General features: G+C 35.2%; 1 protein-coding gene across 6 annotated transcripts in view; it reads left to right on the top strand.

Annotated features, from left to right (window-relative positions):
- Nucleotides 1-26,270, top strand: part of Ypel (Yippee-like) — a 96,063-nt gene extending 69,793 nt beyond the window's left edge. For 5 of the 6 annotated variants that reach the window (XM_074139423.1, XM_074139420.1, XM_074139421.1 and 2 more), the window contains exons 4-7: nucleotides 4,014-4,150; nucleotides 13,716-13,759; nucleotides 14,611-14,719; nucleotides 16,782-26,270. In XM_074139423.1, the coding sequence (XP_073995524.1) occupies nucleotides 4,049-4,150; nucleotides 13,716-13,759; nucleotides 14,611-14,719; nucleotides 16,782-16,874 (348 nt within the window). In that variant the 5' untranslated portion in view covers nucleotides 4,014-4,048 and the 3' untranslated portion in view covers nucleotides 16,875-26,270. The remainder of the gene's footprint in view (nucleotides 1-4,013; nucleotides 4,151-13,715; nucleotides 13,760-14,610; nucleotides 14,720-16,781) is intronic. The other variant, XR_012461650.1, reaches the window with a different exon arrangement.
- The last annotated feature ends 210 nt before the right edge of the window (nucleotides 26,271-26,480 follow it).

Here is a 26,480-nt window from a genome sequence, read left to right as displayed (position 1 = left end):
AATGTAAACTATTTCCTGTTTGCAAAAAAAAATGAAGATATGTTTATCTATCTGTGTACAAGAATAAAAAATAATATTCCAATCCAGCTGGCACTGGTTCAAAACTATACTTATACTATATTAGAATAGGTAGGATTTTTCGTTCATCTTCAAAGTTGGCATTGGGTGAATTTTGTTTTTTGGTGAATTCATGATGACTGGTGTAAAAGGGCGGAAGTTGAAAATGTTTTTATTTAACGAAGGAATTTCTACTTTAAAGTTACAAGGAAGTGTTTGCATTTTTGTTGAAAGTTTCGAAATGGTGCCCAGAGTCGTAAAAAAAAAAAAGAAAAGAAATTCTAGAAAATGCGATTAAGTTGGCAAGAGTGGAAGTAAGTAACGTCAAAGAATTCACTGGTACTTTGATCATTAATTTAGATTTTACAGCTATAACTTATACACAAATTATGAACTTTTTTACAGCTGATTGCAATTACAATGTGACTAAATCTAAATGTACCGAAAAATTAATTTAATACCACCATTTGTAAATGCACGAGGCTTGATTTTTTTTAAGTAAGTACCGTTTTGAAATAAAAGCTCGCCAACCAATTCGTTCAACATCGTGAACATTCGTGCGGCCATCTTTAAAAGCTCTGCTCCTCTTCCACTGCTCATGTTTTTACCATGAACTGCTCTGATCTCACACAGATGAATTTCAGCCGCTTTCACACCTTTAGCACTAAGAAAACAAAGTGCAGCTTCGAAACCTTGTAAGACGGTGAAAATCTGCAAATGTCACCGTAAAAGTACATATTGAAGCGTTCATTACTTACTTACTTACTATAGGACACTACGGTCCTGTAAGGACCTTGGCCTCCTTCAGTACAGCATTCCACTCGTCCCTATCCAAAGCACGGAGTCTCCATCTTCTGACTCCCAGCCTAACCTGATGTCGGTTTCGACATCGTCCAGCCATCTTAAGCGAGGACGTCCTCGTTTTCTTCTTCTGCCTCCTGGATTTCCATATAACAATTTTTTTTTTGGAATTCTTCTTTCGGGCATCCCTTTCTACGTGCCCTAACCATCTTAATCTGGTGGCTTTAATGAAACAGACCCAGATCTGGTTCGCCATATATGTTACGAAGCTCATTGTGAGTTCTGATCTTCCAAATATTATTTACTTTTACGGGACCAAATATCCTTCTTAAAAGCGTTCATTAGGGTTCCCTTTATTATGCCACTGACCTAGATGCTAATCTCCTTGGCATTGACGAACTCTGTGTTAGTGTGATGTCATTGATGAGTTGATGTCATTGATTTTTATATAAAGTATGTTTCACATCATTTAAAATTTCTTAAAGTGAAATGGTTAATGGTTTTCAAAGGACAGAAAGCTTCTCTCTGGTTTCTATTTTGTTTTGCTGCATTCAATATCCCTTTTTTGGGATACTGACCCAGGATGGAACTCCCAAGGAGTAAGGGTCCCCCCCATATGTATATACTTGAAAACAGTAGAAACTCCTTGATGAAACTGGATATTACAAGCTATGGAGGTAAGGCCTGTAGGCAAATTTCAGAAGCATCCTCGTGTGTCTGGGAAATAGAACCACAATGCAGGAAGCGGCGAAACTAGTGCAGAGTTAGGTAAATGGAGCGGAAATCTCGCTCCAGCAGTTGCCACTGTGTACTAGATAACTTTACCAATCCGGTCTCTCCATACTCCAGTAGCCATCATACTTCTGGGACACATTTCATAACGTCCCTGAAAGTCTTATTTTTGAGGACGTCAGAAGACCGCAGAATTTTACCGGAAGCTTATTGTGTAAATCTGGACCAGAGAAACAGGAAATGGGATTAAGCTTTGCAAGCTGTCTGAACGCCATCATGCTCCAGTCAAATTTAACTATCAACGGAATTACCAACATTACGTAATAATCTCCAACTCTTAAAGGTTCAAACAAAAATATAAACTTATCTGAATTTGATCAGCTGATTAGAAAAGTATTTGCGATCGTCAAATTCCTTTATCTAGTCATCACTGGAAATAGCTGCTTTGAAAGTAAAGCCAGTGAAAGTAAAGATAGAATTGCGATAAACGTCAAAAGAGGATCGATGATTCTTCTTCATAAGAGGATAGATAAAAATAGATGATATATCGATAGATAAATCAATTGTGAAATGAACATTCCGTTTAAATGGTGAGAGTTTATTGTCTGGCCGTCGAGGTACCTTAGTCTTGAGAATTGCCATTATAAAGGGGTATATAACTAGATTAGGCGGGCCGGTGTACGGGTCCCAGGACTGTATTATACATTGAGGGGTGTTGAGTGCGGTTCGGTCTTTGGGTAGGGGGGTATTTCCTTCCACTGGATGGTCCAGGCGTCCGATTACATCGACTTGGGGAAATACAATTCCTTTGGAGAATTAACGACCACAGCAAATCGGAATCGCCCCCCCCAAAAAAAAAGAAGTCTTCCACAGTTTGCTGCAAATTACAGAAAAATCCGGAATGAGCCAATGCATTAGTACGGGAGATTTTGAAAGTATGATGCATTATTATGCAAATTTGTTGCATGTTTACAGTTAACTTGAAAAGCACTTAAGAAACTGAATCATTCAATTTTTATCTCAAGTTTATTTATTTTTTTAAATTTAAGTTATTAAAATTATGCAGATCTTTGTTTTTAAAATTCCACCGGAAGTTCATCCAATTTATTAGGAAACCAAGTTGTCTTTTGTGTGTGCCTGTAGGTGGGTAAAATGGAAATTTCAATGATTTTTTTTTCGTTAAATCCGGAAAATGCACCAAGAAAATCAGTCAGCCGTAACTAACACATTATTGAATCGAAGTTTTTTGTTTCAAAAGTTAGCAATTTCCCTGGATGGTGGCTCTCGTAAGATTTGATTTTAACTTGATGCCACCAATATTTGGTCCATAATTTTTATTTTTAAACTTTTTTTTCACCAGAAAGTTTCGATGAAGAAGAGTACGTACTTCTTAGGAAAAACGGTAGGTAGGAAGATCCCCCCCTCTTGGAGGGCCATTTTTCTGTAATGGTCCGCGCCCTAGACTTTGGTTTTTCCGTGAGGAGGGTTAAAAATGTGTTTTGCTAGAGTTTGGAGGATTACTCGTAGATCTTGAAACAGGAAATACCTCTTCGTTGAGTGGTTTATTAACTTCCGCACCCAAACTGGCTGCTAGTATGTACTTGGTGGTGTATGACGTATAGATAGATTTATCATTTTTCCTAGAGAAAGTTTTCTTGTTATGGCAGTTTTCCGGGAGAAATTTACAGTAGGTTTTAAAACTCATATAGTATTGGGATAGGCATTGTGGTATTGGGGAGTTTGAAGAGTCTTTGTGATAGAACCTTGAGGAAGTATCAGGTAGATAGAAGGTCGTATGTTCCAGAGGGATTTATATCATTGAGGCCATGGCCTAATTAGATCTAACAAGTCCGACCTAACTTTACCAAGTTGACACCACCACTTATGTGACGGTGTTAACACTTGGAGGAGAAATGTAATCTCTTTCAGGTGGGTGCGGGCGTTGGAAGAAGGATACTGGATAATGTCGTAGCAAGATCCTTGGGAGTTGGAGAGAGTTCACTCTCAGATATACTATACAGTCGGTGAGTAATTACTCGCTTAGTAAATACGTACTTCTGACCTGAATAGATCGTCTCTCTGACCTTAATTTACTTGCCACAAGTAGTAACAGGTACAGGCTGGGATGTTACACTGCGGTAAGCCAGATAAGCGCGTCGTTATTACTGTGGCTGGTGGATATTTCTCCGGGCCATTGGCGACGATATCATTTTTACTTAGCGTTATTCCATATTAGTAGGAAATTGTTTTTACTGGAAATGAAGGTTTTTTTTTTCTAAGTACAGCAGTTTAAGAAAAGACTATGATGTGTGAACATTCATGCACATGAGCAAAGAGAACCCACTGGTTTTCATAGTGGTACATATATAAAATTTGTGATAGAAATAATTATCCACTAATATGAGTATGTTATTCTGTTGCAGGGAGGGGTTAGGTTGGATGGGGAGGGGCGGGCAGAATGGTGAAGACGTTCCAGGCCTACCTACCGGACTGCCACAGGACTTACTCCTGTATCCATTGTCGGGCGCATCTTGCCAACCACGACGAGCTTATCTCAAAGGTAAGCAAGCCAACTTTAAGTATACCCTTTGTGAAAATATTTTCGTAAGAGTTTTGCAGCAGGCTACAAGCATCACCAAGAAATAATAATCTGCTGCTAGAAGCGTTTGACTGCTGAAACAAAGGCAAGCTCCTCCTCCCCATCTGTTTCAGTCATAGCGTCAGTATATCAAAGAGAATGTAGGCGAACTCGACTTTTTGGGCTACTCTTCTGATAGCAGAGCTCCTCCTGAATACATTCGTTCAGACTTGTAAAGCTCTTATTCCGGGTAGAGAGTCTTGCTGCAGAGTGGGCCACCCCGTTATCTGGCGAAGTTTTATAAGTACACGTGACGGCTGCAACACAGAAGGAAGAAGTGTGGGAGCCAGGAGTGTTTGATTATGATGTTGTTAAGATCACAGTTCCAATGTCAGGAGCAGGAGGGAGCTAGAGTACACATTGCCATCGGTATGATGAAAGTGTCTTTCGCTAGAAAGTGCGGCTGTCCAGAGCTAACGTAGAGTTTTATCCTTCTCTATGATCTGGTCAACAGCTGTTGGCCCCACGCACTAGTTAGGCGTAATCTCAAACCGCCCCTTTTGGGGCCAAGCGAGGGAGTTGCCTGGGGTGGCCACTTCTGTCATGGGAAGATCTCTTAGCACTTTAGCCTCTGTGAGGTGGTGACATACTTCTCTTGTAAAACGAACCTGTGCTTGCACGAATGGATAGGAACGGACCTTAAAGAACCCCAAAGTACTTGGACAGGAACGGGTAAAACGGGAAGAAAGAGTTGCAATGTCAGAATCCCGGACAGCTTTACGGTTTTCCCCCCCTCTAAAGACTAGATTAGACTAGACTAGGGCGGCCTCAAGGTCTATGCCACTGCGACTCCTTTGGATCTATTGTGGCTCCCCTCACTTTAAAGCTCACCCCTCCAGACCTGTCCTTTTAATCAGACTTTCAATGCTGGAGAGCGACTCCCCGGGTAAAGCTCACCAGGCCTTGGTTTTTCCTCCCCGAGAAGTAACATCCTTAGCCACACGAGCCCCTCCCACTGACAGAACCTACAGTGGCTATCATCTGCCAGGCCCTTGCGATGCATGTGTTTTCTGAGCCTGCAGTGGCCAGTTAATAGGCCTACAATCATCTCTCAAGACTAGTACATACCTGCTTGGAAAACCCTACGAGTATTGGTAGCCCCAAATGAAGTTAATAAGCCTTTATAATATTGGCATAATGTCTAACCTGAAAATGCGATTTAAGCTTCATATTTTCTCTAAACTTAGTTTTAATAAAAGTAGAAAATTTGGTCAGCCTTAATTGAACGGTTGGCCAGGCAGTGATTATAGCGTTAGCACAAAAAAAAAGTATAAAAAATAGAACGCGCCCGCCCGCACTCTATTGGTCTAAAAAGTAATTACAAGCTGACAAGGCGGTTGGTGGAAACGGGAAGGTTATAAAAGTGTTAATGAATCTAGTGGGAAGATTGACGGACAGCTTCAAAAAAAAACAAAAAAAAAACCAATATCCTCTTTAATTTGAATAAAGATTAATGTGTGCGTGTGAGAGAAGTTGTTATTGGCGCGTGGAGGAGGTTGCAGGTGGACAGGTTGATTGGCCGACATGTTGGTGCTTGTAGTACACTAATTGCCCAGATGTCAGCATCGTCGCTCCTTATCGCGTAACTCTCCCTAACTGGATTATCCACTACCAGACTGCGCCCTTTTGTGCTCTTTTTTTCGGTCCCTTCTTCACGTGCAATTTAATATTTTGTCTTGTTTTTTGACTGTGGTTAAAGGAAATGTTAGTTTCTTCAAATTTCGTCCATTCCCTCTTTTTATATATCGTTCTTTAATATTTATTATTTATGCCAGGAGTGGCCAACAAGTCGATCGCGAAGCCAGTTTTTGTCGATCGTCGATCGCTCGCAATGTCTGGGGTGGAATTCCGTATACCGTGGATTTTGAAGCGATTGTAAAAGACAAACAAAGTAAATTATATATCTGTCTTTATCTGTAGCTACTTCGAATTAATAATTATCTATGTTCTTTTAATTCCCCTGGATGTGAGTTTTTTGGCCCTTTAAATAATTATTGTTGTTGTTTTCTACGTAGGTAGATAAGCCGGAGATCTATATTTCAGTACGAGGTGTACTCAGCGAGCTATTGATAGATTAGCAAAAAGAAAGTCATGTTATTCTTTCAAGATAAATTTTCCTGGCCCAAAAAAAAACGCGAAAATGAAATATTGAAATCAAATTATCAGCCATACTGTGCATTTTTATAACAACTTTTCATATTTACGAACAACTAGTACAACTTATACGAGTACATTGCAGTTGAAAAACTATTTTCTTCATGAGCCTATATCTCGAAAACTTGATTTAGAAAATAATATATTTTACGTATCTACCCATACCTCGCTGGAATGCACCTTATACTCGTACTTTGATACACAGTGTATAAACATAGTATGCATTTCACAACCCTTCTTCCACCCTTTAGATTACGCCTATCGACCTACAAGTCGATCGCGACACACTTATAAGATAAAAAGTAGTTCTTATATACAGAAAAGTTGGCCACCCCTGATATTTGCGAAAATTATTAAAAATGTCCGACAGGACAATTGTATAAAAAGGGTTAATCATCAAAATTGTGCACGAATAGCTGCCGTAACGTTGAAAGACCAATTCGGAAATCTGCACCGATATCACAATACAACCTTTTGTCTGCGACGATAGCATTAACGTGTATAGACATGTTTCAATATGGCGGCTAACTGCCGTCTGGAGCGCTTACAGTGAAAATAAATAAAAACTTTGCCGCTTATCTTCTCAATGAGAGCCATTAAATATCAACAGATTATAATTATCAAATTTTTATTTTTATCCAAATTTATTTGATCATTAACTTGAACCAAAGAAATAAAAAAAAAAGCTTACTTCTCAGCAAACTTTAGGCTTATCCTACACGACATGAACAAGAGATTCAAGCTCTGCTAATTTTTTAGTTAAAAAGAAAAAATTAAAGTAGATGAATTAGAGTTAAGTATTGGGGTGGAGTAGCTCCTCGGGTTTGGTCACTGGGGGGCGGAAGTGTAGGAGCAAGTTTGGCGAAGAGGACGTTAAGCAAAACAGCATTATTTGATGTCTGCGGGGGCAAGGAGCCAGTATTTAATTACTTCCTCTTTTACAAACTAAAGTAGCATTTTCTTGTATTGAAACTTTACTGGCGCTGGCGGGGGGGCCTCCCTGATCTTTTTAATTAAGTTGGTACGACTGGTTGTGGTGCGTGTACACTTCCTTATCCTGGCCGTTGCGAGGCGCCACTGTGCCCTGCTGTTGTTGCGTATAAATCGTTGAAAATTAATTAATTTCATGTAGACTGGAGGCGTGGTCTTTACTTAAAGTAAGTAAGAAGTATTTTTCTTAAATATTGCTTCTTCTTTTTGGGATCTTAAGCGACATTAAGTCCTGCTTGTGATTTGTTGGGGAAAACTCTTCTTCTATTTCCTCAGCTTTTTTTGTAAAATCCTGTTTTTTCTTGTTTAAGAGGACCGTAAAGCGTGTGTTTCTGGTGAAAAATGTAAAATTCTTAAATCAGCACGATTGCAATATCGCCATGTCCGGTAGGACAGTTTTATAAGGGCTGATCGTCCAAAAACTGCTCGAAAATACGTAACGTTGAAAAACACCCAACTTTGACAATTTTTTTTGTTCTCTTTTTCTATAAAAGATAAAATTCCCAATTTATTTTTTTTTAATTATAGGGCATATCCCTGTTTACAAGGGTATTGTATTTTTTTGGAGTCACTTAGATTTGATGGATTTTGAGAAAAAAAAGTTTCCAAAAATGAGCAAAAACGGCATTTTCAGAAAATTGTTGTTGTTTTTAAGCTTAGGATTCAAGATTGGCGAGGAATCGGTCTTATAAAAAACAAACTCATCTTTTTGCCAACGTTTCCACAAATATATTGTACTCACTACAGTTAAATTTGATGGCCAGTCTGTTTGTAAAGTTTGTAATACTGACAAAGAGGATATCTTTCACATAATGTGTAAATGTCAATCATATTTAGAAATTAGAAAATTGTGTTTTAACTCTTTGGATAGTGATTTTATTTTAAATGAATTTATAGCAGCCAATTGCAATTTGGAGAAATTACATAAATTATACAAATATTTAGATTTAATTTTAAAGTTTAGGCATTTCTGTACCACGTTCTAGGGTTCCTTAGCATTTTTTTTTTCTTTCTTACAGTTAAAAGTTCATTTAAGTATTATTATAAAAGAAATTTTTGTTATTTTAAGTTATTGCTTTTTTTGCTTACTTTGTAATTAACCATTGCTCATTGTTGATTGCGACTCTGTATTGTAACGTTCATTCTTATACAATACACATAAATAAATAAATAAATAAAAAAAAAAAAAAATATATTGTACTCTCTTCAGGGCCTGGATTATTACAAATACAAAACACAATTTACAGAGTCAGTAACTTAGACAAAACAGTAAAACAAAAATAAACAGTAAAATACAATAAATTCTTTATAATTATTGAAAACTTACGTGGCTTTGCGGGTTGGTTGAGTTACAGAAACTAAGAGCCAGAACTGGAGAACAGGTATATGTATACAGATACAGCGGGACTTACATGGGAATTTTGGTACTGACAATGGGACAGACACAATAGACTAATTACAACAAAAGAGTAAATAAAATAAATATCTATTGGGAAATTTCTTTTAATACAAATAACCGTTAAAAACAAAACACAGGAAAAGCCAAACAACCCTTCTGAACTAAATAACAAATAACCAAAAGATTTGAAGTAAATTTAAACAAACCCAGCAATAATTATGTACAAAATTTGGATATCTATTTATTTTTTAATGACAAAATTGTAGCAGTTAGCTAAATTCGACGTGTCTGTCCTAAAGTTAACTGTGTTGTTCTGTTTTACTATGTGGCACATTTCAAGAAAATTTCGATTATACTGGTTTTTTTCCCTATCGAGTACGGTCACATTCTGAAAGTCAAAGTTGTTTGTTGTCCATATGGTTTCTAAGTAGCGCGGTGGAATTGTGTTCGTTGTTGTTGTTCTTGTTGTTAATCAAAATGTAACCTTTCCCAGGAGGCAATTTCTTGAGCGCATGCGCATTAGATCACTAAAAAAAAAATTCTCTTTTATTGCACATGCGCATTAAACTAAACTATCCGAACACAGACAACCATATTATAAATTCAGTACAGAACGTTTTTGCAGAATTACTGCAATACCTCGTCTGATGGCTATAGGTCAGGTGAGTGACCATTAAAACTGACAAGCCAAAAGAAAACACGCACGTAAAATTTTCTTTCAAAGAAAATCATGTGATAAAATTTTCCTAAAAACGGGGGGGAGAAAGAAGAAGAAGGACTGCCAGAAAAGACACACAGGGTTTTTCCCTTGATGAGTCCAGAGTTGGAGTTCGTCAAAAGGAAATCGCTGAAGTAACATTGGTCGTTAGGTGGAGGCAGTGTATGTAAATGGAGAGCAGTGCCTCAAAAATCATCATTTTACTTAAACCGAGAGAATTTCCCTCAGATGGAAAAATCTGTGGCGGAGGGATGGAAAAATAAGAGAAAATCTTCGGCGGTAGTTTTTCTCCTCCCCCTTTCTCCGTCTAATTCTTGGAGAAAAAAAACATATTTTGGGTGTGTCTGTGTGTGGTATGTTTTACGAGGATGTGGAGGGATGATTTGATATAAAGTAAAATGTAAGGCTGGGGTTGTGTGAGTGCCCAAGATATGGAGACCAAGCGAACCGTAAATGCCACCAGTCTTTTTATGTGAAAATCTATTCAATTCCTACCTTAATGCATATCATTTTCGTGTTTTCTGCTTTGCGCATCTTATTCTATCCTTTCATTGATCCAAAGTATTGTAAGATTTCATCAAATCTTTGCAAATGTATTAAAAAAAAGAAGACCGTAATTGTACATTCCAAATTTTTAGAAAATCGGTCAACTTTAATGGTGGTCAGAGATTTCTAAATATGTCACGATCGCAAAACTTCCTCTTATTGGGAGTACGACAAAATCTTAAAAAAAAAAACAAGCCTCTTCACAATTCGTACAAGTTACTTTTTGCAAATATTTGTTTACGTAAATAACATATCTGCTGCTAACAGTACACAGTTCACTCACTGTGCAGTCAGTCGGCTCTAATCTTTCCAGGAATATACTGAAGAATGAATCGGCGCGAATTGCTTGCTGCGTATTAACCTTATCATTATCATTTATCAGTGTTGTTAACATTGAATTATCTACAAAGAGAGAAAATAAAATCTAAATGTAAACAATAAATCTGTACAAATACTTGGCAACAGTGTTATCTGCTTGTCTCTATTTAAATATAATATTTATTATCATTTATTGTTGTTTGGCCAGGATATCGAGTAAATGTATTGACACTTGGTAAGTACGATAGAGGCACTCTATTTTATAGGCAGTTCTTGGGGTTGGTGGACTGTAAACGCAGGCGGCTCCACTCTAATGTTCCATTTTAAGATGAATTACAAGTTTACGAGAACTGTACAGTTGAATATTACCATCACAACTGAACATCAGAGGTATCTAGCGGTAGCATAACCAACTATTCTGTTGCAGGACGTTCTAAAGTAATCTTGGACGTGAATTAACACAATTACTTGTATATGTACTTTAAAAATTATATTTATTTAAATTTATAATCGATACTGATCACATTTATGATAGTTAATATTTAGGGCCACAGATTTCTGTATTATCGGAATAGTTCAAGAGCTTGACTCTTCTCGTAAAAGGAGATTTAAGCCTGTGTAGTTTTTTTTCTATTCTTAGTTTGTTTTTTTTTACCGGAAATGATAAATTTTCTGGTCCCCTGAGTGTGTGGTTCGTACACATTGTTTGGGTGTATGTAAGTAGCTTGAGGGTGACAAGATTTGCCCTAAGGTGCCCTTATTGTGCAATGTACGGTGCTACCCTAATGAGAGCCTAATGTGACGCACAGATTTTTGAATTGAAAGTCGACAACAGGAAGTAGCTCTTCACCCACTTCCTGTTGGGAAATTCTCCCCCCCCAGCCCCACGGGTTTTCCAGGAACTGCGCAATAGTTTTCACACTGAACTAATCTGATGTTAGTGAATGCCTGGTGTAAAGATGTTGTTGCATTCAAACACCAACATACGAGCGTACTATATACTATATCCTCTTCCTTGCTAGATAACAGTGCATTAAACTCTAACCCTAACACATGTGTGTACACTCATACAAATGGTTAAATAAGGTAGCATGGAGTTTCGGAATCTGTTACTCGCTCGCGTGACCATCGCGGAAAAGTCCTTGCCAGTGCCTCCAGTGAGTTGTGTAAATAGTCAACATACGTGTACGCACAGGGCCCTGCGTGATGGTGTGGGCGTGGCTACCTGATTAGTAGCGTACAAAAATAACACGCCCATTGGTTTCTGCTAATTAAAAGCAAAAAAACTGTTAATTGCATTTAAGGGAGGAGGGGTGGATGTATTAAATGTTGCACAATATGTTATGAACTTCGCGATTGCCTCTCTCATCGCCATGAAGACTGGGAAATTCTCCTAGCCATTGTTTGGTTCGTTAAAATCGCTAGAAACTATAAAAATTTAGTCAGAAAAGTGTTTATTTCGCTCAACCAATAGCGATGGACAGTATCCGCACATGAACTGCCAAATTGGGATTGGGCCGTCAGCTGTCTAGAGCTATAGCACGTGTGCTTGACTAGCAACGAAATCAGCGAGGTACACTTGCTGGAGCCAGAGAAGTTAGAGCTATGAGCACCCTACACACTTGGAGCTTACTTGGTATTTTTGGTACTTGCCATCTATTATTAGACACCCAGGTTGCGCCGTCTGTGGGGTCGAACTTGACACCAGCGCCATAGCTTGGATCCATTTAAGGTCTGGGCGTAACGTTGGGGGGGGGGCCCCGTCACTAATATTAGTAATTCTCGTTTTGAAGCTGGAATCGTATATTAATACTTCCTTAGAGCTGTCAACGACCATCCTCCTAAAATAGACTCGGTAACATCCCCAGCTAAACCCTTCCATCAGTAGCTATTCTTGTAGTCAAGTTTTTATGGACTATCACTCCTCAGTAGTCCAATTTTGCCCGTTGCGGGAGACGAAAGCCTTATTGATCCTAAACGAAGTCCCCCACTCACCCCGCCTCCTGGAAAACTCTATGTATTTCCGGTAAAAATTTGGAATCAAAAGTCTTGCAGGATGGCATTATTTCCCCCTTATGAGCGATAATTGACTCATTTTCAATGAAAATCTCTTCTGCGCAAAAGGAAAAGTTAATAAAGAAAAATCCCTTTTTATTAAAAAAGATACAAACATTAGCATAAAGGAGGTAACAGCTTTATTACCTCCATATAAAATTAATCATGTACATTAGCTTTTTGAAATATTAACTGGGTTTACTGAAGCATATTGACCCAATATAATGACGTCAGACAAAAACAAAGGGCTTGCCCTAGGAGGAAAGCGGGCGAGTGAGTGAGTGAGTGTAGGCCCTTGACCTAGCGTCTTTACAGCCCAGCGAGCCAACTACAACTAGCAGTGTTACCAACACAGCGTTTGCTCTTGCACAGTATGGCTCAATGCACACACAAACGGGTAACCTTCTTCTCTCCGCATAACCTTCTTTTCTTATAACCACCAGTCCAGTGAAGAAGTAATGCCGTTTCATTTATAAAGCACACTATTAACTTCCTTAGTATTAGAGTTAAGTGAAAATATTTTGCTTAAAAAAAAACTTCTGATGCTTTGTTTATGAATTTTCATTGTTAATTTTTTGGTGTGGTTGTTGCATATATTACCAAGAGCGCCCAAGGGTGCTAAGACCTTAACCGATCACAAGCGTTGAACTGCAGTTGTGCAAACAAGTTTCCTTCAAATATATAATGAAATTTTAGGTACCCTTTTCTGTAACCTCAAAAAAAAAAGAGTAAAAAACAACTTATGTTTAATATTGTACGAACATGTTAGAACACGTTAGAGCGTAAGTACTCAATCATTTACATCTTATGCACAAAGGGATACTTCAAATACCACGAGATAATTTCAGGGCGCCTTGCCTTTACCAAAAACTTCCGAAGGATACAGTCTTCGTATAGCCATTCGATGTCCAACACACGCTCTTCAACTCTTACTGTAATGAAAACTGCGCAGCTGCTGCAAGAGAGGCTGAGGCACCACCATTGGGTCGTTGTACACTTTCCACTTTCCGTCTATTCTTTTAGAACGTAATTCAAACACGACTGCTACATCTTAGGTGCCTAAAAGAAACGGAACAAAAGCGAAGTATTTTAAGAGATATTGAAGGTAGACCAAGCCTAGGTTGGCCTGGTCCTAGACGCTTTCAAGACTAAAAAGGAACAGCTGTTTTGTCAATATTTCGAGCTTAGATGACCTTGAAACTCAAATCTGCAGAATAAAGCATTCAATCTGTCCCTCCTTGATATTTTTACTGAAAATAAATATGAATCAGCTGAAACTTATTCACCTACTTTCTTGTCTGTTGCAGTCTTTCCAAGGAAGTCAGGGCAGAGCGTACCTCTTCAATTCAGTGTAAGTAGTCCTGCATCCTTCATTACCTTGATGAATGTGACGGCAATTATGTAGAATTATTTTGCAGTTGCCTTCGAGATTAACAGAGACTCTGCGATTGCCTACAAGATTAACAGAGACTCTGCGATTGCCTACGAGATTAACAGAGACTTTGCGATTGCCTAGGGCAGGGGTCGGCAACCCGTGGCTCGCGAGCCGCATGCGGCTCTTTTATCCAAATTTTGTGGCTCTTCAGCTTATCTAAAATAAATTGTACAATATATTTTAATTTTATTGAAATAAATGAAAATTTCATTTATTAAAGTAAAGATATTTTTTCAAAAAGAATTTTAAATGCGATAGGTTTGAAATTGAATAGAATTATATTAAAATACAGTACGTAATATATAGGACTGCCGCCATTTTCATTCAAATACAGGTTTAGTTATTATTTATTTGTTTATTTACTTTGCAATATGTGAAAATAAATATATAAAACATTTAAATGTTTTTTGAATATCATAAAATAATAATTTGTGAATACAAATGATCTTCAGAGGTTTTTACACTATCATCCTTGCGGCTCTTGGTAAGATTTATTAAAATTACATAAGGGAGAAATGGCTCTCTACTTAAAGTAGGTTGCCGACTCCTGGCCTACGAGATTAACAGAGACTTTGCGATTGCCTTCGAGATTAACAGAGACTTTGCGATTGCCTACGAAATTAACATTAAATTGTACAAATTTTTTTTTTTGACAAAATTGGATTGGAGGCTTTTGTTAATGACCGAACATGTTGCAGTTAACTAAAGCCTTGTATGTATTAACTTCAATAAAAATTATTTGATTCTCTTGAACTGGAACATTGCAGAGTGAATGTTGGGTGCGGTCCTGCAGAAGAGCGAGTCCTGCTAACTGGCCTGCATGCAGTCGCTGACATCTACTGCGAGTGCTGCAAAACAACACTCGGCTGGAAATACGTAAGTAATGTCTTTCTTGACTTGGTGATTTAGGGAGTTTTGCTATGTTCCAACACTGTTTCCGAGGGGCATTTAAGCGCTGTGCCTCGAATTCTAAGGCATTTAGAGCCATTATTCTTCTTCGCACCTCGTCGTGACGTATACTTCCGGGTGAAAACACGAAATCCACGCGAATGACCACTTCCCTGTTGCGGATGGCTGGAGGTTTTATTCCAGAATTATTTTGTGGTTATTTAAAGTGCTGAGCTATATACCCCAGTTTGGTGCTTTTAACTCTGGGACTTGGTGAACGCCCATAAATCGGCTCCCCCCTCTCACTACTCCAGCAGGCAGTGGAGACCCGCTAAATAAACACAGCTGGGGTACTTTACACCTGGCCAGCAGCAGTAATACAGTTCCTCTGTGGAGGGGGGGCACCTGTCTCACTAAATTCCGCCCCACAGATTTATATTCACCTGAACCTTTTCCGCCCTTTCCATGGTTCGCTCTTTACACACACGCACACGCGCGCGTACCAACCGTGCACCGGAAACAAACTGTAAAGCACTTTGGCCACCGTATCGCTAAAAAATGTTTAATATCACCGCCGACTGTAGGGACGAAATTTCATTATTGGGTCGCGTATTCGCCCAAAACTCGAATAACTTGAATCGAGGCAAATTTTCATAATTGAATTTACATTAACTCTGTGTGTACGTGTATGGGTGGAATCTCAAAAAACGCGATGCTTTCATCTGTGGATGCAATTTTGGGGTCCGCAGAAAATACGATCACTTTTCTGCTTAACTTCCCTGCTTTCCTGCTTTATAGTTAGCCAAGCAGCAGATTCCCAATGATTCTTCGCCAACGTCGTATGAATTTCCGTCAGAAATCGGACGGTCCATTTTTAAGCTGAACTTAATTGTATTCTTTTTTATTTGCAGCATTTCTGTTTCAGTTTACCACCTAAAAGTGTAAACCACAGTCTTAATTGAAGAGCTTGGTGCAAAAAGGAATTATCTACAGTTTTTTTGAAGTTTTTAGTAGGGACAAAAAACTAAATATGCTTTAAGATGTATTCCTTATTGTGTTGTGTCTGCTGTAAGGATTAGTTAATATATTGTGATGGGGTCATTTGGGGCTCAATTTGAACTTTCTAGGGCATTTTTTAAGCTTGCTATAAGCAAAAGTTATTTTGCACCAAAATCATAATTTTTCAGTAAAACTTGAGTTCATATTAAGTACTTTAGTCAACAGATTTCTTGTTTTTGAGCTTTTAAGTGGCATTTTGTGTCTTGTCGAAGGGAACGTTAGATATATTATTATGCCTGTCAAAAAGAAAAATAATAATAATAATAATATCTACCTAGGGGAAGGGATTAGCTATGAAGTTAGCATACTGGACTCCCACGCGGAGGTCCCGGGTTCGAATCCAGCAGCTGACCCTTAGATTTTCTCTTCCTAGGAGCATCTCACAGCTCACTGTCCGGTGATGGACAGTGTTGTCTGTAACGAGAGAACACTGTCCGGAGGCCGGCAGTGCACTGAAAAAAGCTCCGGGCGCCAATAACCTTAGATGTTGACGCGCCTTAAATCATTAAAAAAAAGAAAAAAAAAAGTAATATCTACCTAATATAAACATTAAATAAACCTAATAAAAAAATTTTTGTTTGATTGATTGCATCATCTTTTCTGTTTGGAGCAAAAGAAAGTTATCTGCAGTAGAAAACTCATTTTTGCTCCAAATCTAACCTATATTAGAGAATAAGTAATAATAAAGGAGTCTGCATAAAGACACGTTTATGCACCCAAAAGATGTAGAATTGAACATAGAATAGGGGGCGCCACTAAACACATTTTCTGAAAAAAAAAATGTAGTTAACTCCTTTTTGCACCAAGACCTCTTCAATTCTACTGGACGCCATTCAGTTCAATAAAAAGAAACGCTTTGTTGAATTGTAACCTTTACAGTCAGAGAAACGCGATATGAGTTCACGTAGCAGCAGGATTTGTTTTTGTGAAGGACTTAATTATTAAAGCGTTTTCCCTTTGGTGTTACTTAAATCTACCTTGTTTTTTTCAGGAACATGCTTTTGAGTCAAGCCAAAAGTATAAAGAAGGTAAATACATAATCGAACTGGCCCATATGATCAAAGAGAACGGCTGGGACAACTAGCAGTACCGCAACCGGCCGCAGCGGGAATAATGCCAACAGGAGCAGAGCTTGGCCGAACTGGAGGAACGACGATCCTGCTGCGGTGAGCCAGCGGTCAGAGTGCAGCCATCGACCGTTGAACATGACTATGGTGTTTTTAGAGTGTATATTGTGATAATAATAATAATAATTATGATAATTTTAATTATATTGATGATTATCTTATTATATTGATTTTATAAATTACATAATATATTATGCATATATTTGGATATATTATTGTAAATCAATTTTTATGTATGTATGTACATGTAGTGGAGCCACACATTCACGAGTTCCCAAGATGAGAACTGCGTTCTTTTTTCTTTTTCTTTTTACTATGTACATATTAGTTTTGAAACAAAAAATCAATTTATTTTTGACTGAAAAATAATAAATTAAAATAAAAAAGAAATCACGTTAAGGTCAGCTTTAGATATTATATATATATATATGAACACTGTATTATTAGATAGGGATTTGTTACAAAACAGTTTCCATTTTCTTTTCTTTTTTGTGGAAAAACTTATTTGTGATGATTGTTGCGTGCGCAGTCCGTGAATACTTTGTGGTGAGAGAGTCTGTTCCAATAAAGCCTTCCGAATGAGTTTTTTTTTATTTTGTCCGGACGAATACATAAAAGGTAGGCATAAATTTTTATACAGGGTGAACCAGTAAGTATTGTCCATAGGCCTACTGTCTGTAGTACATCTAAAGTGGGGTTCAATGACGTAGTGGCCAACTTCATATTTTCCTCTGTTCTTGAGTGACGTCACTTTAAAATTGTTTCTAAAATCATTACTTTTTTTTTTCAATAAAAATGATATTACTCAGAAAGTTTTTGATCCGAATTCGATTCTGATGATACGGCTAGAAAGGCAGATAAATTTTCTAAAAATGGATACCATTTCGAAGCATAAGTTATTCTCCAAACAGCCTCAATCTTCCTCCAGGATACTGGGAAAATAAAAGAAATCGAAAATTTTTGAAGAAAACTCATTAGGCCCTTATGTGCGGTCATTTATCAGAGCCTAAGGTGCCAGGCACTCTTTAGTAAAAGTTTCCTTGTCTAATGGGCTTTCTAACGGTATATCATTTGCCCAGGATTCCTTTTATCTTTGTAAAAGAGAAATTACGTTTGTTTTTTACAAGAAAAAACGTGTTCACGAGCACTCAACAGTGTTAGTTATCAAGTTGTTTAATTCATTGAAAACTCTTTTAGATGGACCAGTAGTCAATTTTTACAGTAGATTGTCTTAAAATAAGAAAGTCTAAGGTAGCAAATTGCACTTTAAAAAAAAATAACAAAGTTACTTCTGATCTCACTGAAATATTTGAGAAAATGTTAGGAAATACGAGTATTTTAAACAAGAACTATTTTTATAAACAAAAATTCATACGTACTTACACCAAATTACAATTTCACACACAGCTACCTGTTGGAAAAAAAAAAGAATGTGAATAAACCTTAACTTTTTTTTTTTTAAGTGCAATTTGTAACCTTTGATTTCCTTATTTTAAGACAGCCTACTTTAAAAATTGCCTACTGGTCCATCTAAAAGAGTTTTCAATGAATTAAACAACTTGATAAACTAACACTGTTGAGTGATTGTGAACACGTTTTCTTGCAAAACAAACGTAATTTCTCTTTTACGAAGATAAAAGGAATCCTGGAAAATGATATACCGTTTGAAAGCCCATTAGACAAGGAAACTTTTACTAAAAAGTGCCAGCACCTAGGTCGGGTAATGATCACATAAGGGCCTAATGAGTTTTCTTAAAAATTTCGATTAATTTTATTTTCCCAGTATCCAGGAAGAAGATTAAGGCTGTTTGGAGAATAACTTATGCTTCGAAATGGTGGCAATTTTTAGAAAATTTCTCTGTCTTTCTAACAGTGTCATCAGAATCGAATTCGGACTAAAACTTTCTGAGTAATAACATTTTTATTGGAAAAAAAAAGTAATGATTTTAGAAAAAAATTTAAAGTGATGTCACTCAAGAACAGAGGAAAATATGAAGTTGGCCACTACGTCATTGAACCCCACTTTAGATGTACAGACAGTAGGCCTATGGACATTGCTTACTGGTTCACCCTGTATACTCAACATCCACTAAATAAATATAAAGTTCGGAATTAAAAGAAATCTAAACAAAACCCTAGGTCAAGAATAAGAATGACCATGGTTATTTTAAAGAAACAGTAACGGTAACCATTGTAAACAAACAACTAACCTAAAAGCGAAGGTAGCAAAAGTGAAATCTATTACTAATCGTTTCTAGTCGAAACTAGAGTTTTGATACTTGTGTTTCCCAAGTAATATAAGTACCAAAGAAACTCAAGTTTGTTGTCAGAATGGTGAAAAAAGAGGCGGAGAAATCTGCTGCCTCAAACTAAGCATTCAAAAGAAGGACCCCCCACAATATGTAAATTATTTATTTTCTTGTTTTTTTTAAAAAAAGATAAGAAGAAATGAAATGAAATTGTTTACTCTGGTAACTAAAAATGTTGACTATTTGCTGTATAAATTAAATTTAAAAAAAAAAAACTAAAAGAGAACTAGAACCTATAAATAATATTCACCTTTTTTTCTCAGCAAAATCATTAAAATGCCCAACTAATAAGTGTCCACTTTGTGAAATTTACTTTTAAATAGCCTTTTCTGTCCCATAACGCGAACAATTTCTACTGACAATATTAAATCCATCTTAAGGCTTTATTGGAACATATCTAAAATGTAATTAGTGCTGTTATAAATCGGTATTTATAGTCCAGACTGCGTGTTTAGTAGAGTTGTCGATAAATATCGATAGCTGTTTTATTATTAAAACAATTACTGACAAAAAAAAATAAATCGATTCCCCCTTAAAAAAATGGCCATATGAACTTTTGCTCAGGTGGCGCAATCTTAAAAATAAAATTATATATATATATAAAAAAAAAAATCTGGTTGTGTAATTTAAAAATTAAAAAATAATAATATTAGTTAATTAATATATTATTTTTTTAATTATTATTATTTTTTCAAAAGTATGTTTTAATACTATGTAAATAGAACAAAAAAAGAAATTAAATTTTTAAAAGATAAGTTTTTACAGAACTTTAAGAAGTGTTAAAATTAAGCTTTTTTTAACACTAAATTTTTTGTAGGTAAATGTTTTCGAGAGCCAGTAGAGACTTTAAAAATGCTGCACTCTGTGTTAAAATAAAATTCTGAGAAGAATATAAAATAATCGAATTTGGTAAAGTTCTACAATCGAACTCACTTTTTTTTAGTGTTGTGTATTGTTGTTGGTAAACAATGTGCAAAGAAAGTAACAATAAATTAATAAAAAATAAATCTGTTAAATGTTTTATAAAATATTTGTGGTTAAATTTAGTTGCTAATTATTTGTTTTTGTTTTTGGGAACTAAATTGTTTTTAAGTTCAGTGCGATCTCCTAAAAATTTAATAATTGGAGAAAATGTTTTCTGCAAAAAACAAAAGTAATAATAATAAAGAAACGAAAGTAAAAAAAAAAATAGTTTCTGTTGAGTGACAAGGTTAAAAAAAAAAGATTATTATTATTAATTGCTTTATATTTTATAATTTTCACAGGAGGAAGCCCCTCTCCCTACGTGTGAATAAGGGAAATTTTTGTTTGTTTGCATCTAAAGTCCTGTATAACACACCTGCTATCATGTAACCTAAACTCAGCTGTTATCTAAGGGAGTTAAGGTTCTAGTTTAAAGGATTCGTGTGTTTGTGGAAAAAGTGTATTTTTATGTAAGTAATTTTTTACGTTCTTACCATCTGATCAAGAAATATTCTCAATTTTTTTTTTTAATTTTCTTTATTCTGTCACATTCATACAATGAAGAAGCAAAAATTAGTTGAAATGATCTCAAATTATGTTTATATCAAAACGTTTTCGTATGAGTATTCAGTGTTGATTAAAGCTCAATTTTTCTATATAATTTTTTTTTTGTAATAATTTAATGTAGTTATTTGTTTTATTTTAAATTTGGCTTATATATTTTGCTCTGAAAATTTTTTATTAACTAATAATGCACACTTTCTAAGAATCTAGACTGAAAAATTTTTTATACATGCGGAGCGTATTTGAATGAATTTAGTTTTTTTGGAGGGGCCCTTGCTCACTAGGCTCGCTTGTGAATCGTTGAGATTAGCTTTTACTATTCGAGCATTGTGGGTCTTCTGAGAAATGAAGGAGTCGACGCGTAACCTCATCTGTCCCGCAGAACTGCCTTCCAATAAAAGTTATCGATGTGCAATGAGTATACAAAGTGTAAACATTTCCATTCAATGCCTCCCACAAATACTGAAAAATCGATCAGTAACGTAGCGATTTCGGTTAACTGATTTCAACTACAAACTTTAGTTCACTGTCCCATAATGGCGACGAGTGGTAATATCGCCACTGGTTTTAGTTTTTGAGTTATTCTGATCATACTCACAGAGTAATTTGTAAAAAAAAAAAAAATTGTTTTTCACTGTGATAACCTCAAAATAAGATATTCTAGCTGAAAACTTGAAAATCTGTACGATACAGATGCCTTCTTTTGGTTGGAAGGAAGAAGAAGTAAGATATCGGTATAGCGCGTTAAGTGAGCCTAGTGCATGCTCTAGGAGTCACGTGGTGTGTGCCTAAAATGTGAAAGGTCGAGACCTGTTCAGTTAGTTTCAGCTTTCTCAGGACACGTCGTTTTTTTTCCACCGTATTCTCTGCTTTTAAAGCACCGAAAAAATGTTGCTTTTCACTTCCATAACTTTTTCTGCATTGAGGCCCAGCAACATTTGGTCCCTTTCCGCTTGAAACAGCCGCATTGATCACCCTAAGGGAAGGAAGTAGGTTAGTGAAGAAGACGATCTGACGGTGACAGTAACGAGGCTGTAGTTAGCCACAGAATGATCTTCAATCACTTCACGTCAATTTCAAAACAACCAACTTCTTTCAATCGTATGAACTATTCGTGCAATAAAATTGATATTATTCTGCATTCGTATCGTAAAAATTCTTTTTGTCGCCAGCAATGTGAATATTAAGATTATTGATTTACAGAAAAAAGTTAAATTAAAGTTGAAGAATTTGAATGAAGTTACATTGTAACCATGGTAACTCATAGGTAACTTTGGTGGGTAACACTAAATGTAACCTCTCCCTTTTAAACAGAGAATTTGATTCTGGTGCTTAGAAATTGAATGAATCGATTAGTGTGTCTTATCTCAGGCACATTCTTTTTATGCTTTTGTCGCCATCTGTCCTGGCTTCCATTTTGGTTTTATTATCTTCAGCTTTTTTAGCGTCTTAGTGTTTTTTCTAAAATAAAATCATGTTAATACATGCTCAGGTACAGGTCGCCTTGTTTACTTAGCTGGAGAACTTTTCTTTATAGTGATAAATTATTAATTTTATTCAACAATTTATCGAAACTTTAGGCAGCGATTTCTTTGTCTTCGTCGTGAGATGTTGATTACGACTGACTACCTACTTTACTAACTATAATAAGAGCAAAAAACTTATTTCGCGCCGAGTATCGTCGAAAGTCGGAATAGTATATCACTTTTTTTTTTTTAATCGACCTTGATAAATATAACCAATATAGCCCTTAGGTTACTGAATTATTTGCAACCCTATAGTCTAGCGAAAGATGTTAAACATTATTGTAGCCAGTAAATAGCACATCCAGCAAGTTTGCTTATCATGAACGAATGGAAGATTTCAACTCCTTTTTTTTTGTATTCATGAAATTTGTCCAAAAATTTTGTGGAATTGGAGGTGTGAGAAGGCACTTTATTTTGTTTTGAGTTGATGCCGCATTATCGCCACGATGGAATACTCACCACAACTATTACGTCTCGCATACATCCCATACGTACAACGATTACCGGGCGATTTAGCCTCACCTATTCCTTCTAAAGCATCATTGCCGCCTCCGTCAACCCCCGTCTAAACTCCTAATTTGCCCGCAAGATTTCCTGCTCACGGCATCTCTTGAGTTACTACCAAATGTGCTTGTTCACCTCTTGTTCGCATCACATTCGCATTTCATCAGATTTTCATTATTAATGTACATATTATACAGAGTGTAAATTTCTAAATAATTTTTAATAAAATAGTTATAAAAAAGGTAAAAAAAAAATTCATTATGTATGTAAAGCAAAAGTTAACAAAACTAAGCAAAATATGTACTTAAGTTTTAATTTCATTTAGGCCCAACTATTGGTTTCATTCTCAGTTTTCTTTAAATAAAGATATTTCTTAAAAGAAGAATAATAAAAACAAATGAATATGGAAAATAAATTATATAAAAATTGGTAAACAGAAATTAAGTTGAAAGAAATGTCTAGTCTATTTTGTAAATACGTTTTATGAGATACACGTTCTCTAATTTCTTTTTTTTTTTAATCATTAGTTTTTAATTTTTGCCTTATTCTTTTTTGTATTCAATTTCATTTTTGTACGTACATTGTTATTTAAGTATATATATATATATAAAAAATAATTAAAATTTAAAAAGTGAAAAAAAAATAAATAAATAATAATATTTTATGTATAGAAAATGTGATTTATTGAAGAAAACTTGATCATTTTATGTGAAGTGCATCAACGATACCAATTTGGCATCAAAGAGAAAACGTAAATTTAAATTACAATATGTCAGTGTTTTTTATTTTTAATTAAACTTAATGATTATCTGATGCCTGAATATATTTTAGGAGGACCAATTCAAAAAAAAAATATAAATATAAAAAAAAAATTCAAGATAAAACAAAAGTTATATATAATTATAAAAGAATCTAAAAATAATAAGAAAAATAATTACACTATATTTAGAGAATGAGAGATTTTTATGAAAAATAAATATTTATCGATTTTATTAATTTATGTTTCGATTTTGTCGATGTTTTGGTTTTGGATGTGCGAGTTTTGGCGAACTAACTGGTTTGTACTAACAATGCACATGGCTTAGTACAGAGAGAAACAGCTGAATCTTGTATTACCTCAAGGTACTGTTATCTTCAAAGCTGTGCTGTGGGGGTGTCTTCATGTTGTTTTACTTACTTGTAACGTAAAGATAGTAAATATGGCAAATGAGGAGGTGGATTCAAGAAAATACATGGTGCACATAATATAGCAAAGACAAAGAAAAAGATTAATAGCTAACCACAAGACGAGTTTAGTTTTTTTTTTTTTTAAATCGTGATCCAGACTTTGTACTTGAACCTCCATCATGATTTAGGGTACGTTCACAACGGAGCTGTGAGCATAGATGATAGCGGAGATGATAGCAGTGATGCATCAGCGCTTATAGAATAACCTAGTACATTCTTATGTGAGCGTGCACAACGAATCTTCGACTAGTGACTCATACGCGCTGCTATAAACGAGCATAGATGATAGAATTGAATTTTTCATTTTTCTGCTAGCTGAACTCCCAGTATCGGAGCTTCAAAATGGACGTCGAAAAATTATTTAGTGCTGTCTTTACTCATTATTTTTGGTTATTATTTTATTATTTACTTTTAAACAATATTTTGTTTTTTAAATCGTGCTTACATTTATTTTCATGCGTATTTATTTGTTTTTTCTCAATAAAATCATTACTAACCTAAGAGTAATCACTAGTTTTTCTTCTATGGTTATAGGATTTCCATGACAATTTTTCCAAAGTTTTCTTAATTTTGACCTTATTTTTTCTAAAATTGAGTCGAATGTGGGTGGACCCATCCTCACATATTCAATAAAACGATCCGGATAATTTCTAAGTTCCTTATATAAATAGTGAAATTCGCCTAAAGTACTTCGTTTTTTATTTATGGGATGTACATGATATTTTCTAAAGCGTTTTTTCTTTAAAATATACCTTTTTGTTGCTGCTGAACATAAAAACTCTTCTTCACTACTCGGACATGTTGCATTTATCACAGCTCTGTTGTGCACACTAATCAGCGATTATATTTTACTCTATCAATTATCATCTCTGCTATCATCTATACTCACAGCTCCGTTGTAAACGTACCCTTAGGTGGCTTTGTGACTTGATTCGGTTAATTCTAACCTAAAGGTATGAACTACAACAATATGTAGATGTGTTTCCAACTAGAAGTCTTTCTCCGACAGACACAGATTCTTTATATTAGTCCTGGATACCAAGTAAGCATATTAGACAACCAACGACCTTATCCGCCAAGATTAAGCGAATTCTTCGCGTTAGCAGTACTTTACAATTTCGAATATCCTTCTTAACTTAAAAAGTTCAGTAGAAAATGCTAAAATTATTATTATTATTTTTTTAACAAAGGAGATCTCAAATCAAATTTTACTTACATTATAACCTTTATTACAAATTTTACTTACATTATAACCTTTATTACAAATCTTACTTACATTATAACCTTTATTACAAATCTTACACGAGTGCAATGCAATATTTGTGCTTTAGTCTACACTTTAAAATAATAACTTGGTTTTTACTTTTATTTACGTATTTCACAAACTACTGCAGACGAATAAGTTCATTCTGGTTAATCGCCAAAACTTGCTCATTAACTTGTTTACTGTTAATAGAGAGGAGGTTTATTAAAAAAAAATATAATTAAAAACAAAAACTGAACAACAAAAAATAAGAAATGCTCGGATCTGAAAATTGCTTAACCTACCCATAATAAAACCATGTGTACATAGATACCTCCTTTAAAAGATGTTTTTTTTTGTAAAAATATAAAAAAAAAATAACTATTTTTTAATGAAATAATTGATAAATGTAATTAAATTTAAAAAAAAGAAAAAAAGAAAATATTTCTTTTAAAAATAAAGAACATTCTATGTAACCTAATTGTAACCTTCCTGTATAAAGTAAGAAACACGTAAACCAGCTTATATGTTTCCATCATTGGCCTATATGTAATTCGACAACTTGGTTTATTATTATTTTATATTACTTTTTATCACTGCATATTAAATGTTGTTAATTATTTTTTGAAACAGAGTTAAATTTAATTAATTAAAGAATATTAAATTTTAATCAGAAAAAGTTATAAGCTGGAATTTAAAAAAAAAGAAGTTTTTTGAAAATCAGAAATAGTCTAGTTCTCGGACATTGTGATATATGTATAAAAAAAAAAAGAAAAAACAAAAATGTAAGTTTTGATTTAAAATATTTTGTCTATAGTTACATAGCTCTCCTTTAATACAAGAGTATAGAGATTTTGACTTTTGTTTTCTCAAAAAACGATGTAAAGTAATTTTTTTTTATGTTGATTGTTACAAAAAGGAATGAGTAGGAACTATACTGACGTTTTACTACTGAAGGTACTGCTGTAATAATCACCATGGCGCATTTGCTTCAATAATAGAAATTTATATGCATAACTAGATGTTTTATCATTCTTTTCCTATTTTTCTTTGAAATTTCCTTTATAATCGATATATTCCACTGCCACCTTACGAAAATAAATCGTGTTGTTAACGCTCTTAACGACTTCCTCGTGCCGTATTTGTCGAGGTTCAAATTGTTTACATTTTACCAAACAATGAAAAAAAAACATAATTGCTTTTTGGCTAATTATTTCTTACTTTAAT

Source organism: Rhodnius prolixus, unplaced genomic scaffold (genome assembly GCF_049639745.1).
Source record: "Rhodnius prolixus isolate KJV_2025 unplaced genomic scaffold, Rpr scaffold_23, whole genome shotgun sequence".
Lineage (NCBI taxonomy): Eukaryota > Metazoa > Arthropoda > Insecta > Hemiptera > Reduviidae > Rhodnius > Rhodnius prolixus.
The sequence above is the reverse complement of the archived record's forward strand: the minus strand, read 5'-3'. Positions and strand labels throughout refer to the sequence as shown.